The 17,430-nt window shown below is 34.2% G+C and overlaps 1 protein-coding gene across 3 annotated transcripts in view; it reads left to right on the top strand.

Moving 5' to 3' along the window:
- The window catches only part of UACA (uveal autoantigen with coiled-coil domains and ankyrin repeats), a 101,496-nt gene that overhangs the window by 56,788 nt on the left and 27,278 nt on the right, over positions 1-17,430 (top strand). For 2 of the 3 annotated variants that reach the window (XM_011969110.1, XM_011969117.1), the window contains exons 2-8: positions 2,101-2,234; positions 6,645-6,733; positions 10,396-10,460; positions 11,248-11,305; positions 13,974-14,044; positions 14,142-14,248; positions 16,916-17,097. In XM_011969110.1, the coding sequence (XP_011824500.1) occupies positions 2,101-2,234; positions 6,645-6,733; positions 10,396-10,460; positions 11,248-11,305; positions 13,974-14,044; positions 14,142-14,248; positions 16,916-17,097 (706 nt within the window). The remainder of the gene's footprint in view (positions 1-2,100; positions 2,235-6,644; positions 6,734-10,395; positions 10,461-11,247; positions 11,306-13,973; positions 14,045-14,141; positions 14,249-16,915; positions 17,098-17,430) is intronic. The other variant, XM_011969124.1, reaches the window with a different exon arrangement.

Below are 17,430 nucleotides of genomic sequence, written 5' to 3'. Positions count from 1 at the left end.
TTTTTTTCTTCTTGATTTAGTTGATTAGCAGATTGGGGTTAGTAATAGAAAACAAAAGTTCTTTCTTTCTCTGGGTTTAAAAAGCACATGATAAAATCTTAATAATTGTACAGTGTTACTGTTAACTGACAGTGAATCGCAGCTGAAAATGGTACTTGGTATAGAACTGAAAGTCATATGATAATGTGAGACTTTAATCACATTTAATTATCTTTAAAGAAAGCCTTATTTTTGAATTTTACAACTTTTTGGTGATTTAAATGGCTCTTTTTTCCACCAGCAAGTTTACTTGGAAATAAACTTGAGATTATTTTAATTGTAAGGGTAGACTAATCAAATCTAGAACAAGCATTTGTGTGTTAAGTGTGATTTAATCCTTTAGACATTTGAAAATACAATGTCTTGTAAGCTTATGTTCACTACCACTCCCCAAATTGGAGTCAGTAAACTGTTTTGTTTTTGTTTTAAAGCTTAAGAAAGGTGATACGTAAAATGTAGCTTAGATATGGAGCCCATAGGTAGGGTTATTCTATAAGTTGGCAGTTTAAACTTTTTAAGTTAGGAGGAAGGGGGTTCATCACCAAATTTAACTAATTTAGAGACAATTCTAAAATCTGTGTAGGTACTTGAACCAGGTTCCATTAAAATATTAAATTACAGGAGTAAGTTAAAATTTTAATGTATTTGTCTTTTTTCATAATCATTCTCTACATCAAGTATTTAATTTTACATTACTTGTTTAACAAGAAAATTAGTGATGGTGATTTTTTTTACTTTTCTTTTTTGGTTTATAGGGAATAGTAGATATAAAATTATCATATTGATCAAACATTTAGAGGATATACAGGTGATTCAGTTTTTTTCTCAGAGATTTGTTAGGGTATTTGGGGCCATAGGATTTGTTTTGTAAGTTAAGTGAAAAATACCCAGATCTTTTTTTGTTCTAGAAATAATACTAGATTTAGCACAGAATTTACTAGTAAATTGGTATAATATTTTAAAAGGCTAAAATATCAACTGTTTAACATGTATTTTAGTTCTATGTTCTGACATTTATGCTTATTGAGAAAAGATCTAGGTTATTGGCTTCAGAATACCTTGAATGTATTTTTGCTTATCAAAGTTAGAGATAACCTTGATATGATTAAAATGTATGTTATATGAGACATCCTCCTTAAAACCCTCACCTTTAATCTTCTAAATACACATACACAGAATTTTTATTAAAATTAAAAATCTATTTTTTATAAAAACAATACATATGGAATGTAAAAAGGGAGAAAATGAAAGTAAGCTGTGATCTTAGTATTTTCAGATGTTAAGCAGTTAATACTTTAGAGTCTGTCATTTTTAGCTTTTTCTATGTAAAAGTTTTATTTTATTCTAATATATAAACATAATGAATTGCTTTCTGTATAGAATATGTGTGTGTATATTTAATTTGCCTCCATAAATATATTTCCAACAGTACTTTTTAAATAAATGTCTGTGTTGAGGGGGGTAGTTTCTTAAAATGTATGTAGAATTCCACTGCATCTAAGAGTCCTAGGAGATATGTAACCAGAGCCAAATCTGAAAGTGCGATTTGAAATCTGAAAGGGTGTGGGAAAACTACACTGATTTTGGAACTATAAAAGTCATGGTCGGGCTTGAACACTTAAGACATTTACTGTCTCTGGGGCCTTGGCTTTTCTTATCTGCTAAATGGAGATGATAATTTTAGTTTACTAGGGTTGATTGGGACCTTAGTGCCTGGTACAGGGTAGGTGTTCAGTAGTTACTGATTTTCTTTTTTGCCTCAAAGGCAAAGAGAACTGGGCAGAGAACAAAAGAAACATGCTTTCCCTCAAAAGTATAATTTTAAATGTTTCTTGTATATCTTGTGTCTTGTATATCTTGTTTAAGATACACAGATTTTATAACTCTGCTCTCCTAATGAGGTTAGCACAGAAGGGAGAAGGAAATTTGGAATGCAATTGGAAAATAAGTTATGTATTATGCAGTACTGCTTTCTTTTCTCTTTTTTTTTCCTTTCTTTAGGAAATCTTAACTAATGTAGTATGCCATATTTACTTTTTTTTTTTTTTTTCATTTTTGTAGCATGCAGCAGATTGGAATAAATATGATGACCGATTGATGAAAGCAGCAGAAAGGGGGGATGTAGAAAAAGTGTCCTCAATCCTTGCTAAAAAGGGGGTCAATCCAGGCAAACTAGATGTGGAAGGCAGATCTGCGTAAGTATTATTGATGATAAAAGCGTGTCTGAAGGGAATTGTCTTGGGATACAAATGAAACTTGTGAATTGTAGTTATCAACTTATTAAGAAATTCTGCCAAAACCTGCACTATAAAATCTTTCAAACAAACTAATAATTGTTCTCAATTTAAAAGATTTCCAGTCTAGAGAGAGAACACCAGAATACTATCCAGTGGTCTAGAATTGTTTAGACCCGGTGGCAAACCACAGCCTATGGTTATTTGGTGCATTTTCATTATAAGCCTTTTTGTATTCCTTATCATATTTGCTCTTTGAAGCAGCCTGATAAAAGAAGTGGGAAAAAGTTTATGGAGGTTAAATAATTTGGTCTCATTTCAGGTAAAGTCACAGAGCTGGAATGTGAACCCAAGCTTTGTGTCTTTGAAGAGTTCTGTAAAGTACACTCTTTTCTCCCAACCCCCAATCCATTTTTATACTTGGATAATTCACTTAAATGAGAATGCTTAGAGCAGAAAGGAGGCAGAATAACTAGTGTGGGTTAGGGAGATACAGGTAATAATCCCACCCTTTTGTTTTTTTGTTACTGAGGGGAACTGCTGGCTTGTATATATGCTTATGAACCATGTGTCTGTCTTCTCCCCCTCATCTCAAATCTTCTTTATTTCCTTTCTTGTTGAGGGTGGGGAGCAGTTGGGTTAAAGGGTAGATCTGGTGTCTGTTATGACCCTCTATACTTATAGCATTTAAAACCTTATCTGGGAACCCTTCCAAAGTTAGAGGTGAAAAGTCTCATTTCCTAAAAATTCTTCTCAGTCTTGTACTTGCATGAATTTATTCAGAATATTATAACTGGAAACCAGATACTAAATATAGAAATGAATATTAGGAAGTGAATAGTTAATGTGTGATGTGGGTCACTGCCTTGGAATGCTTAGATATTAAATATAGTAAAGATAACAAAACAGGACTATAAATTAAGTAGTTTTTAAGAGCAATAAAGTTGGAAAAGTTTCAAGTTCATAATGTTTCACTTTTATCAAGTAGCAGTTTGATAGTTATGGAAACATTGGTTATTTTGAATCTTGCCCCATTACTGAATTTTAAGCTATTTATAGGGCTCACAGTATAAATTGTGAAAATTTAATATCCAAAAGTGACATTGCTTTTCATGTTTCTTTTTTCTCAAATGCTAAGATGATAAAAGATAAAGGGAATCTTTTTTGGGATGAAACTTTTCAGTGAAACCTACATCACTGAAATCAATTCTGCCCATTCATACTTTGAATGTTTTGAGTGAATGGTGGCTTGAGTTTTTGTTTGGAGTTTTTAATATAAGGTTCAATTTTGAGTGGCATTAAATAGTCAGTTATAATGGTGTAATTTTATGAACTGTGAACTTTAGTTTTTGAAATATTTGAGGAGTGTTAGTCTTGAAGTTTTCATTGTAGAGAGTAGAATTTTTTTAATTTTTTATTTATTTTTTATTTTTCTGAGATGGAGTTTTGCTCTTGTTGCCCAGGCTGGAGTGCTATGGCGCGATCTCGGCTCACCACAACCTCTGCCTCCTGGGTTCAATTGATTCTCCTGCCTCAGCCTCCCAAGTAGCTGGGATTACAGGAATGCACCACCACCCCTGGCTAATTTTGTATTTTTAGCAGAGACAGGGTTTCTTCGTATTGGTCAGACTGGTCTTGAACTCCCGACCTCAGGTGATCTGCCCACCTTGGCCTCCCAAAGTGCTGGGATTACAGGCGTGAGCCACTGCACCAGGCCGAGAGTAGAATTCTTTCTAGCATTCGTAGAATTAAGTATTTCCCTTTTTTTAAACTCACACGCAAACTGTATTCTTAATTAAAGCATGTTGTATTTAGTCAAGTGTGGGACATGTTACAAATATATTTTCTGTATTTACAAAAACAATTTGTTTCAAATGATTGTTTTTAATTTTGAAATTTCTAAATTTAAGACAAAAGAACATGTACTTCTTGAGCTTAATTTGGTTTCAAAAATGAAATACTTGAAGCCTAGCCATAGTTACTGCAAGGATCTGTTTTCTTCCTGTTTGACTCTCTCCTAAGGTACAGCCCTTCGATGGCCCAATCCAAGATGGGGAAAGTTCACCAAGGATTCCACTGCTACTTGGAGAGCAGTGGACTCCAGTTTGTATCTCCCCATTTCGTTAAGGCTGTCAAAGTGCTGTTCAGTACTTTGGAATCAGCAAATGTTCCCAGGGAAAAAGTGACCTCAAATACTAAGCTCACTTTTCTGGGCCTTCGTCCTACCTTGCATCCTGGCCTAGTAACTTTTTACTATTTTGTTAGCTCACTGACACCTTTAAGCATATGTCTCATATTTTTTGCAGCTTTTCTAGTTGTCCTCAGTAGTAACGTTTGTCCAAGTTACATATATCTCTTGTTATAGAAGAAGTCCATGTCTTGTTTTTAAAAGAAAAAAACAGAGTTGCTTTTTAAATTGCAAAACAGTATTTTTATAAAGCAATTTTTCAAATTTCCTATACAATTCTTTGCATATGTTTTAATGATTGATATATTTTCTTTCCAAAGCACATCTATTTATAGCACATCAGCATTACTAATGCATTGTAGATTTGTTGTGATTTCTGACCTTTTGTACGTCATCATTATAATGTGGATCTCTTTTGAAGAAAGAGGTCTTCCACATTTTGTGATCTAAGAAATGAAAACAAGCAAACAACAAAACAATGATATCTCTAAGATTGTTGGGAGACTACCTTTGCTAAAGGAAATTAGCATTCTTCAAAAGGTTCTTACGGTGCATTGCATAGTATAATTCCCAGTTTCATTGTGGCAGAGGGATTATAAGGCGGAGATACTCAGCCTTACAGCGATTTAATTTAGTAGAAGGAGAACTTACCTGATTCTTAAGACCACTATATTCCTTTTACCAGAAACATCTTTCTAATTCAGATTGTACACAAACCTGCTTTACTTGGTAGTGGTAGTGCTTGGTCTATAGTTTGCATTTATATCCATCGTAATACTAATAGCTTCGCAAGACTGAGTCTTGTAATATCTGGAAATGAATTTGTAAGCTATCATCAGATTTTGTCTCCAAGCATGCAGTTATTCAAATATTTGAGGGTTTGTCATTTGACTGGCACTGTTACTGGTTTGGGGAATGTAATAGGAAGCAAAACTAGACAAAAATCCCTGCTTTCATTGAGTTGAGCGGGAAGAGATTGATAGACTATAAAGAAAGTAATGAATTTATTCTATTACAAAATATTAAATCCTATGTAGAATAATAAAGGCAGGCATTGGGGGAACTAGGAGTACTAACGTTTTGGTGAATGGGGAAATGTAAACAATTTTAATGGTGTGTGGTCAGGGAAGACCTCTGCTGAGAGTGGGCTTCAACAGTGTATCTGTATCCTGGCACCTGCTGAGCACTTTCACATTTTTTGTTTCCTGGCATCTTTAGAATGGTTATTGCACTTACTTAAGGCCTCAGTTCTATTTCTACTTGTGTTCAACATCCTTTGCCAACAACTATTGTGTTTACCAGTTTGGATCTGCAGAGTAATATTCAATGTCAGTGGCAGTTCTTTTTGTTAAACTCAGCATAATTCATAGATTCACAGAATGTCAGTTCTCACTGCACACAAAATATTTCTGTGTTTGTTGATTAATAAAATATTAGATGATCAAATAAATAATGAAATATTGTTACCTAGCATTTTGAATACTTGATAGCTTAAAGTTAGTTTTTTAACTTTAACTTGCCTTATTAGGAAACTTATTCAATTATTCCCATTCATGTGAAACTTAAGCCAATCATACAAGCCCAGGCGTTTGAACAGAAGGAATAATTAACTGGTAGTTGGTAATTAGTTGGTAATGTTTGGGAGGAAGGCGCTGATTCTTTTGTGATTTTAAGGGTAGTTTAGCTTGTTGTTTTGAAAACTTTTCTTAGGTTTAGTTTGATAATTCTAAAAAGAAGAGATAAGTGTTTGGATCTGTCTTTGGCCTCAGCATTCTGCTAAACTAAATAAAATAATGGAACTATTTGAAACTAAATAAAATAATCTGATAGAACATTTTCAGTGCATTTATTAAGATCCAACCAGCAGTGCTTTTGCTATAAACTTTAGAGTTAATGATATTATAGTGTAAACTTTCTCTTATTAAGGCTTTTGCACATTCGTATATTTCATTGGTTCTAAGCAGATATTTTTAGAAAGTATTGGCTGCTTATGTAAATAGGATAGGTGTCTTTTTAAAATTTTAATTAAATATATTGGTGTTCTAATGTAGCCTTTAAAACGTGTGTGTTTGTGTGTTTTTTTTGTGTGTGTGTGTGTTGAATAAAGGGTGACATTAATGTAACATTTAAGGTGACCTTTGGTCATTTTCTTAGCATAACAAATTTTTGTTGTTGTTGTTTAGCTTCCATGTTGTGGCCTCAAAGGGGAATCTTGAGTGTTTAAATGCCATCCTTATACATGGAGTTGATATTACAACCAGCGACACTGCAGGTATGTTTACCTCCATAGTTAATTGTAAAACATAAAGCGAAAACAAACATTGTCCACTGCTAACATTTTTATTCAGACTTAAATGTGATTTAAAGAGAGACATCTCAATTTTCTGTTTTTAAATAGTTGAGAAAAAGTTTACTTCTGAGGTATTGTGGGATAGGTCAAGTATAGGGAATTTAGGAGAAAGGATTTCTTTATTGATGAGCAGCTGGAGACCTGAATTCTAGTGCAGGTCCAAGTAGTGTTACAGGATCCTAAAATCTCAGATTTTGAAGAACCATTAGGGACCATTTAGTTTATATTCATATACTATTGATTAATGAATTCTTTCTATTGTGAGGTCATTTGGCATTTGGTTGGATGTTTCTTGTGATGGAGAACTAACTGCCACATAACAGCATTATCATCAAGGACAACAATAATAACGAGAATAGCTGACGTGTATATAACATTTAATAGCTATTCTTCTAAGCACTTTACCCACTCATTTTATCCTCACATCAACCCAGAGAGGTTCTGAGGCCCTGAGCTGTTAAGTAACTTGGCCCAAGGCCCTTCAGTAGCTAAGTCGCAGTCAGAATCTGTATTCTTAACCATTATGCCTCATAAGGAACCCATTCTGTACCTAGCTATGTTTATAAAAAAATCATTTTTTATAGAGAATCAAAATGTATTTCTTACTCAGTTTTCTGCTTACACTTATTTGTACCTTTGTCTGTTCTTTAAAATCTTACAACAGAAGTTTGTACATCAAAGGTAGACCTTTAAGTATTTGAATATAACTATCTCTTTTGTTCCATGAGAGTGCTAGTTTCCTATCTATCAGGATAAACATTCTCACTTCTCTGGGACTGTTGACAGCTTAGTTCTTTGCAGTTCTACTTTGTGTTTCTGTTAAATACAGGAGTTGACTCAGAACTAAAAGGTTTTGTTTGTTAGTTTTTACAGTTTTTTATCCTGTGATTCCATGTATGGGCAAATAAATACATCACTGTTACCCAGCATTGTGTTTAGAAATGGAAGGGAAGGAGAGGGAGACAGATCATAATTGAAATAGTGAGGTAAATCTTTAATTAAGAATGCATCAGATTCTAAGAAGACCAAATTCAATTTATCTGCTACCTTTGAGTGAACAAAGAAATGTGTTTATTGCTTATATATGCTTTCCATTGATGTAGAAGAACATTTATTTTTAGAAATTTTGGACTAACCATGCCTTTTCAGAGCTCTTAAGACTATTTATTATGCTGATTCCAATTCAAACAAGTGTCTTCGTTGTTTTTGCCTGTATTCTTTCTGCTCTGGACATTTTGCCTAGTGGCTAATCTAGTGACTTCTGCCTGCCTTCTTTCATTGCAGATCAAGCTCAAATGCTTTCCCAAGCTCAGCAGATATTATTTCATATATTGCACCCCAACATACCATGTTTAACTCTTCCTGTCTTTTGTTTTTGCTGCTATTTATATTTTCATTGGATATGTTTTATTACGTTTGTCTCTAGAGTTGTCCTTTATTGAATACAAGAGTCTTTTCTCAATTGCTGTAATGTCCGTTATAATCCAGACATTACAGCAATTAAATTTGAACACACATCTTTATGTGTATTATCTTAAGTGCTGTTTAATATATAAGTGTATTTAAAATGACCAGATTTCAAATTAGTGCAGTTTTGAGATATTTGTTACTTAGGTCTTACCAGGTATGCACCTGTATTATATTACAATTTATGTTGGTATGCTTTAGATCTGATGTTTCCTTGATTTTTTGCTGCCATATCTCAACTGGCTAGATTTGGTGTTTCCTTAGTCCTGACCTGACATTTTTATGTGATCAAGTTTCTGTACCATTTTGTAGAACACCAGGTACTCTTGCCACTGTGCCTAACGTTACCATCTCCACTCCATGCTATCTCTTACTTCACATGTAAATGACAGTTATTTTAGTCACTTTTCACAATGTGAAATGTTTCTAGGACACTTGTTCGTGAACAGGAGCGAACTGAAATTTGAAATGATCACATCTGATCGACTTGTAATTAGAGGATGTTTGGGTGTGTGTGGTTGAATATATTATATCTGTACTTACTGAAAAACCTGAAAGACCTGGACTCACTATATTTTGTTCTGCAGCCTGGTTAGTCAGCTACACAGAAGTGACCAAAAAGTTGAAAGCCAGTTTATTTATCCCTCCAAGATGAATAAAACATAAATTACTTTTCTAGCAAAAAGGTCTACTTGTGAAATCAAATTGTGGCGTTTTTGTTTTTTTCTGACAGGGTTTTGCTTTGTCACTTAGGCTACAGTGTGGTGGCATGATCATGTCTACTACAACCTTGACCTCCTGTACTTAAGTGATCCTCTGCCCTCAACCTCCTAAGTAGCTAGGACTACAGGAATACATCACCACACTTGACTAATTTTTATGTGTTTTGTAGAGATGGGGTTTCACTATGTTGCCCAGGCTGGTCTCAAACTCCCAGGCTCAAGCAATCCACCTGCCTAGGCCTCTCAAAAGTACTGGGATTACAGGTATGAGCCACCGTGTCCGGCCCCCAAATTATATTTTAAGAAGTTTGTGGCCAGGTGTGATGTCTCATGCTTGTAATCCTAGCACTTGAAGCAGCAGGATTGCTTGAGGCCAGGAGTTCAAGACCAGTCTGGGCAATACTGTGAGACCCTATCTCTACACAAAATAAAATAAATTAGCTGCACATGGTGGCATGCAGCCACCAGTTACTCTGGAGGCTGAGCTGTGAGGATTGCTTGAGCCCAGGCATTCGAGGCTGCACTGAGCTATGAGGCTGCACACTAGCCTGCATGACAGAGTGAAACCTTGTCTCTAAAAGGATAAATTGAAAAGAAAAGAAGTTTGTGAGATTAGAGGGAAATTAAGAGCATTAAATGTTAGAAGTTGGAATAGTCTGGTTAAATCCTTATATCTTTCACCATCCAAGAGGTGTTTGGATAAAGAAATATAATTAGCAAAAATAGTGTTTGGAGGTAGAACTTTCCTACAAGTTTCTTTTCTGGTATTCAGAATTAACCTTTCAGATTACCTGGTAACTCTCCTCCCTACCCCCTTTGGCATTTCCTTTAAAATGCACGTTTTATACAAATTATATTTGAACGAACTGTCTGATTTTCAGAGATACAATTACATAATAAACTTTGAATTTTAGCCAAAGCGTGAAAATCAGTTAAGGAATACCCTTTCTATGCCTTACGCTTCTAAACTTTCTCAATTTTCAGTGTCCACACTGCCTATTTGGAAATGTAATGTGAAATCTTGGTATTTCTTTATCCGTCTTCTTTACTCATTGTCTTTCTCTCCTTTGCCTTTTCTCTGTGCCAGTATTTAATTACCTGCTGTGTTTTAGGTACTGTTCTACATGCTGGGGATATAGTAGTGAATACAACAAAGTTCCTGCTTGTTATAGATTTGTATAATTAGTTTTTCTTTCTACATTCATTGTTTTGGTACGTATATCATCTCTTACTAAAATATCAAACTAGATGAAACATCTTTGGAAACTGAAAGTATACTTACAGATTAAGTATGTTGTCAACTAGTTTTGGAAAAAACAAATCATATTTCTATAAAACTCCTCAATTCACATATGAAGAAAATAATCCTTCACATGTATCTTAAATTATTTATAGGGAGAAATGCTCTTCACCTGGCTGCTAAGTATGGACATGCATTGTGCCTACAAAAACTTCTACAGGTAGTGGAAGTGGTTAATACTTTAGCTTTATTATTTTGACTACAAATCATAGATGTATTTTTAATGTGTTTCTGGAATTTTAGATCAAAGAGAATAGTAAACTAACTTTGACTATGAGCTTACATATTTTTTTCCATCATTTGTGAAGGAATGTGAACAATAAAGAGCAAAAACTCTGAGGGAAGTGAATTGCATAACTCGGTGTATTAAAAATAAATAACAAAGGCTTGACCTTCCTGTTGACATAACTGAAGGCTGGAATTTTCTGTTGTCTAGACTATCATGTAAGATAAAGTAATACAACATAGGATCTGTATATTTCTATACAAACATAGATAACTTATACTACATAATATTATTACATTTTTAATCAGGTAACCACAAAATTCTAACTAGTTGGCTAAAGTTCCCATCAAATATTTCAGTCATATATTTTTAAAAACATATTCACTACGTTTCATAGCAGAACTCACTTGCTTTTCTGATTCAGTATCTCAAGTTTTAGTTCTTAGTGGAAAAAAACCCAAACAATACATATTTTCCTGTATTTCATACCATTCGTTATAATGTACCATATGTTTCCTGTTTGGTGAAATATTGTTAATTTAGTTATATAATGTTACTGTATTTGTTCCATGTCAAAATATTTAATGGATTGTCTGATAGTCTTTAGCTTCTTTGATAAGTGGAATATTTTAAGATTAAATAGCAGCTGTTCATCTGAGTCTGGATATCTAATTTTAAAATAAAACTCTCCTACTTTACTAAATTTTCTTTATTTTAACAGTACAATTGTCCCACTGAGCATGCAGACCTGCAGGGAAGAACTGCACTTCACGATGCAGGTGAGCAGAGGTTTCCCTTGGATACAAATATTTGTTAAAATGTTCTAGTCATTTGAATTAATTTCAGAGTTTTAACACATAGATATTTGTATAATTCATGGAGAAACAGAGAGTGTTAAAAATCCGTATGCACAAATTAGAAATTTATTAGATTATACAGCTTAAAAAGATTCATTCAGTCAATATTTACAGGCCAGTCAGTTTGCTAGATACTAAAGGTACAAAGGTAGATAAACTGTAATCCTGCTTACAAGGAGCTCCAAGCTGTGTGTGTGTGTGTTTGTGAGAGAGAGAGAGAGAAAAAGAGAAACAGAGAATGCGTGTGTGTGTTTCATATCTTTGGGAACTGGAGAAATGGGAAGAAGACTTTCCTTAAACTATGTTTACCTAATTAACATGTCTGAACCTCTTTTTTCTCATTTGCAAAATGAAGTTAGTAATACTACTGCAATAAGTAGTATTAATAAGTATAATCAAATCATAAGTAGTGCCTGGCACATAATAATTTCTTAATTAATGGTGATAGTTGTTTTCCTTTAGAGATGTCAATGCTGAATTTCATATCACTGTAATGCGCTATATTTTAAAAGAGATTTATACTGATAATTTTTAGAGATTTTATTAATTATACTTGTGTGTCTAAATTTATTTGCATTATTCTTTAGGTGTCTTAAAGAAAGTACTTTGAAAAAAGTTATATATTTAGGTATTTTTGGAATGTAAGATAGCCTGACCTCTTGCTAAGTCTGATATTCCTACATTTAACTATAAGGCCAGGGAAAAAAACAGTCTACTTTCTCTTTTCATATATATGGAATATATGCAGTAGATTAAGGTGGTCTTCACTGAAGGCATATTATACTTCAAATTTCCTTCAAAATTTTATACCTTATTTTAAAAAAATTTTACTTTTTGTATTTTATGTGTTTGTATGATAATTTCTCACACAATACATTTCTTTTCTTTTTTTAATATAGAAGGGTATTACTGTATTTGCAAAGCATTTTTCCATTATCATTTGAGCCTCACAGTGACCCTTGTGAGTTAACTATGTATTTTATTATCCCTGCTTTAAAAACGGGTACAACTTGACCAATTGAAATCTTAATATTTATTAGTTAGATGCTTTAGCTAGGATGGAAACTAAGTTGCTATAACAAAAGAACTCTAATATCAGATGCTTATTAAAAAATTGTTGAGTGATATATATTGACAGGTCACTCATGGTCATTTTAAAACTGAATTCTTTGTATCTTGTTTCTCTACTTACCTCTGGGTATCTTCCTTAACTACAACGTTGAAGCAGAGTTGTGGTCATAGCCGTATTCTAGCTAGCAGGAAGGAGGAGAGAGCCTAGTGGAATACATGCCCAAAGTCTAGAGCTCAGATTTGAAAGTAGTAGATTATTCTCCATTCATATTCTACTGATAGGAGCAAAATCAATTGGCTATATTTATCTGCAAAGGAGGCTCAGAAATAAACTCTCTAGGTGACTAGTCATATTCCACCTACTCTATAGTAGAAGAAGAGGAGAACAAATTTTGGTAAAATACTGCATTTTCTGCTACAGTTCAACCCTCTGGCCTTCCAAATATCTCCAAAGCCCCTACTTCCCACATACTCCCAAAGAAGAGGATGTATAAACCAACTCATTTACTTCGTCTAGCTCAAAGTCTAGGATTTCTGGGTGGTATATACCATTTTCTCTTTTTGGTTTTAAGTGGTTCTTCATGGTCTAGTAATCTGTAAACTCTGGAATTTATTATGCTTTACATTTTTAAATTCTCATTTATAATTGGACCTAAAGGGTCGCTAATTTTACAGTTTCTGAATTAATGTATTCAAGTTCAGTTTATCTTTTTCTTAAAGGTGATTATACATTTTATATAAAGATTTGCTGGATTAGAGACGAAAAGTGAAAATTTACTTGATTTTCTTATGTTTGGTTTAATTCTGTTATTTCACCAAAAAAAAAAAAAAAAAAAAAAAAAAAAAAAAAAAATGCTCACTTTGTCAGTACTTTTTGTGCTTATAATTTATGTCAACTCATAAGCCTTAAAAAATTTGTGGGGATTGTAAACATAATCCTATTTTATGAATTTAACAATAAGTTTTCCTAATATAAATATGAGCTATAGTGTTAGTCAAAGAAACATAATGTGATTTTATAATTATTAGCAAAATGATCTTACTTTGCATAAAGGTGGACATTGCAATCTCTGCTTTTATGAGAAATATGGATTGTATGATTCATACTTTACTTACTGTGACTGTTCTATAAAAAACGGATATGATTCTTTAAAAAAACTGAGCCAACACTTCAAGGATCAAGTCAGTTATAGCCATGTTTAAAAGTATACTGTAAGTACAAAATTTAACTTTGATTTTTATTATCTGTGCTTATCCTTAGAATAGTAGTGTGTTCTTATCTTCTCCAAGGTTGACATTATTCCTTGGTCCTAATAAATTGTAGACAATTTATAATATTATCTTGTCTAATCCATTTTCAGATGAAAAATTGATGCTTATAATGCTAAACTAAGAGTGAAGGATGTGAAGCTTGGTAGTTTAAAAACTGAAGAACTTATTCCTTATATGGACCTAGAAAAACACCATGTGTCTTACCAACAGATGTTCACCATTTGTCTTTTTCTTTTGTTCCTTAAAGCAATGGCAGATTGTCCTTCTAGCATACAGCTGCTTTGTGACCATGGGGCCTCTGTGAATGCCAAAGATGTAGTAAGTTAGTCTATTCTCATTTCAACTAATGTATTCTAACTTCTACATTTTGGGAGATCTGTTGTCTTAATGCTGTTTTATTTTTCCTCTTGCTTAGGACGGGCGGACACCACTTGTTCTGGCTACTCAGATGAGTAGGCCAACAATATGTCAACTGCTGATAGATAGAGGAGCGGATGTTAATTCCAGAGACAAACAAAACAGGTAATTCTTTTATCATGGCTCCCAGATACCAGCTGGATACACAGGGATGGAAAGGCCAAGTCAAAGCAGCAGCTCTGTTCTCCAACTTGGCCTTTCTTTCCCCTGGGTTCTCCCCTTCCCTGGCTTGCTTTTCCTTGGAATTAACATCTACTTGTCAGTTTTCTTCAGAGTCTGCCGAAGAAAGAAGGAGGAGAGGGAAATAGAGGAAGATGACAGGGTAAATGTGAATAAAAGCAGTGATTAGGCCTTATGTTTGGCTCAAAGAACTGAAGGAAAGAGGAATTTTATCCTAGGTGTTTTAAGCTTAAAAAACTCTTTAATGAAATGGGTGCAAGTAAGATACATAGGAGAAGAATTTAAAAAGTACATCTATAGTTACTTCTTCATTAGTGAATCTTTTGAGTAAAGTGGTTCTTGAGTGTTCTGGAACTTGACATGTTTCAGTATACATTTTCTCAAGGTGTTTTCTCTCCTTACTCTGCCAGGGTACAGTGCCATCTCCTCTAAACCTGTCCATTTCTGTACTGCAGAGGTCCCTTGCTTTATTTTTGCTTCTGTATTTGATACTATTTTAGTTGGTGTGCTCTAATAATTTCTATCCAGAATTCTCCCTATCTCTGTCTGTAGGTCTAATGTATCATGGTGCTTGCTGTATTACAATTCTGATGTTTATGGTCACAAAGTATCTGAAATACACCCCTTCCATTTAATTCAAATATTACAATAAATTAAACTAAAATTTCTGGGATTTTTGTAGTTAGTTACTAGTAAATTTTTTGGTTTCTGTTGATTTAATTTTATTCTTACAAACATGTATTCTTTTGTTTGTAGTTTATTAGAAGTATAAAAGTATAAAAAATAGTCTTTAGTTGTCAGATTTTATAGCTGTAATTGTTTTCTTCACACATCTCAAAGGAGGAAATTCTTAAGCAATTAAATGATGTGATTAAGAAAGTGGCTTTTTAATATTACTTTCTTCTTGTAGATACTATCATCTGATTCCAAGCATGATGAAGAAAATTGGATTTTAACATGGCAAAACCACATCTCTACCAAAAATACAAAAATTAGCCAGGTGTGGTGGTGTGTGCCTGTAATCCCAGCTACTCGGGACGCTGAGGCAGGAGAATTACTTGAACTCAGGAGGCGTAGGTTGCAGTGAGCTGAGATCATGCCACTGCACTGGCAACAGAGCAAGACTGTGTCTCAAAAAAAAAAAATTAATTAATTAAATTAAAATTTAGGATCAAAGAGAGATAATCTGGTTGATCTACATACAATGCTTTGTATTTTTTATAGCTCTTATATTTTTCAAAGCACTTTATCTATGTTTTTTCATTGGGCATTCACAAAAGGCCAGTGAGGCAGGGCAGTGTATATTGTATAGACTAAATAGCAGATGATTTTCAGCATAATTTATAACGTTAGTTTCTAATACTGTATATTCAAGGTTTCTTTTTTTCCTGTTTTATATGCAGCATTTTTTAAATAACAAAACTTTGTTAATGCCGGTTTTGTACAGAATTTCTTATCAGCAACTCCAGGGGAGTTGGGGGACAAGGCTGGAATATGAGAAACACAGCATACATAACAGAGAAAAGGCAAGAGTCAGTTTCCTTAGGAGATCCAATATTCACAATTGAAGACAGAGTTAGATATAGGATATGTCATTTCATTTCATTACGTGTTGGTTAGCTCAACCCTAAAATATAGAGGATTAGACAAAATAATTTCTAGTGTCCTTCTAGATTTTCATGACAATTATTTTGTTGCATGATTAGTATTTGCTGATGTACTGTGAGATGTTTGAGTGCCAGTGTTTCTATTGCAGCAGAATAAAGCAGTGATCCATGTTGCATGGGGTTAGTTGTAATCTGAAGATGTGAAGGTCTCCAGGTAGAAGAATCAAGGTTCTTCTAAGCAGGAACATCAGGAATGGAATCTGATACTTCTCTTGGAGAAGGGATTCTTAAGGGAGGTTTGCATGATGTGGTTCAGTTCATGAAGGGACTAGAAAAGCTGGGTTTTGAACACATGGAGTGACAGTATCAGTTGTGGAAAATTTTTGTGGTGATTATTTACCCGTAGGACATTGAAGAAGTGGAATAAATGAGGTTGGTTTGGGCCGGGCGCAGTGGCTCACGCCTGTAATTCCAGCACTTTGGGAGGCCGAGGCCAGTGGATCATGATTTCAGGAGATCGAGACCATCCTGGCTAACACGGTGAAACCCCGTCTATACTGAAAATACAAAAAATTAGCCAGGCGTGGTAGCAGGCGCCTGTAGTCCCAGTTACTCTGGAGGCTGAGGCAGGGGAATGGTGTAAGCCTGGGAGGTGGAGCTTGCAGTGAACCGAGATCGTGCCACTGTACTCCAGCCTGGGCGACAGAGTGAGACTCCGCCTCAAAAAAAAAAAAGGTTGGTTTGGTAGGAGAAGTAATTAAAGGACATAAGGACATAGAAAATTTTAGCTTTGCAAAGTAAGATACAAAGCAAATGTTTTTATAAATGCAATGAGTTTAAAATATAAAGTAAAATCTATATTTGTAACAGGCTTGACTTCTTAAAAGTAGTGTCTATTCTTTACGAAGGGAGCCTCTGGCAGAATATTTCTGCAATATTTCCTTGGAGTTTTCTCAGTCTTTTGCTCTTCCATTTTTCCATTTAGAACTGCCCTCATGCTAGGTTGCGAATATGGTTGCAGAGATGCAGTAGAAGTCTTAATTAAAAATGGTGCTGATATAAGCTTGCTGGATGCGCTTGGCCATGATAGTTCTTACTATGCAAGAATTGGTGACAATCTGGACATTCTAACCTTGTTGAAGACTGCATCGGAAAATACCAACAAAGGTATCAGCAGTTTTCTGTAACTAGAAAAGTCCACGTTAACAAAGAGCCACTTTTTAAAAGACTTAGGTAGTAGAACTACAGTTTAAAAGAAACAAAACATTCCTTACTGATAAATAGTATTGGTTCATCTCCCTCTACAACATGGATTTGCTTGCTTACATTATAGTCACTTGCTTTGAGGCAGTGTGTGTTGCATATATCATCTAGTTTATCCAGTGAACACTAAGACACTGGAATAACTTCAGAACTGAGAAGGAAGAGTCAAGTGTTTTACTAATTTTTTTTTTTTTATGAGAAGGGGTGAACCTCCCAGCTTTTTATACTTAGAAAGTT

Source organism: Mandrillus leucophaeus, unplaced genomic scaffold, assembly GCF_000951045.1.
Source record: "Mandrillus leucophaeus isolate KB7577 unplaced genomic scaffold, Mleu.le_1.0 Scaffold12, whole genome shotgun sequence".
Classification (NCBI taxonomy): Eukaryota; Metazoa; Chordata; class Mammalia; order Primates; family Cercopithecidae; genus Mandrillus; species Mandrillus leucophaeus.
This window is presented reverse-complemented; position numbering and strand designations above follow the sequence as displayed.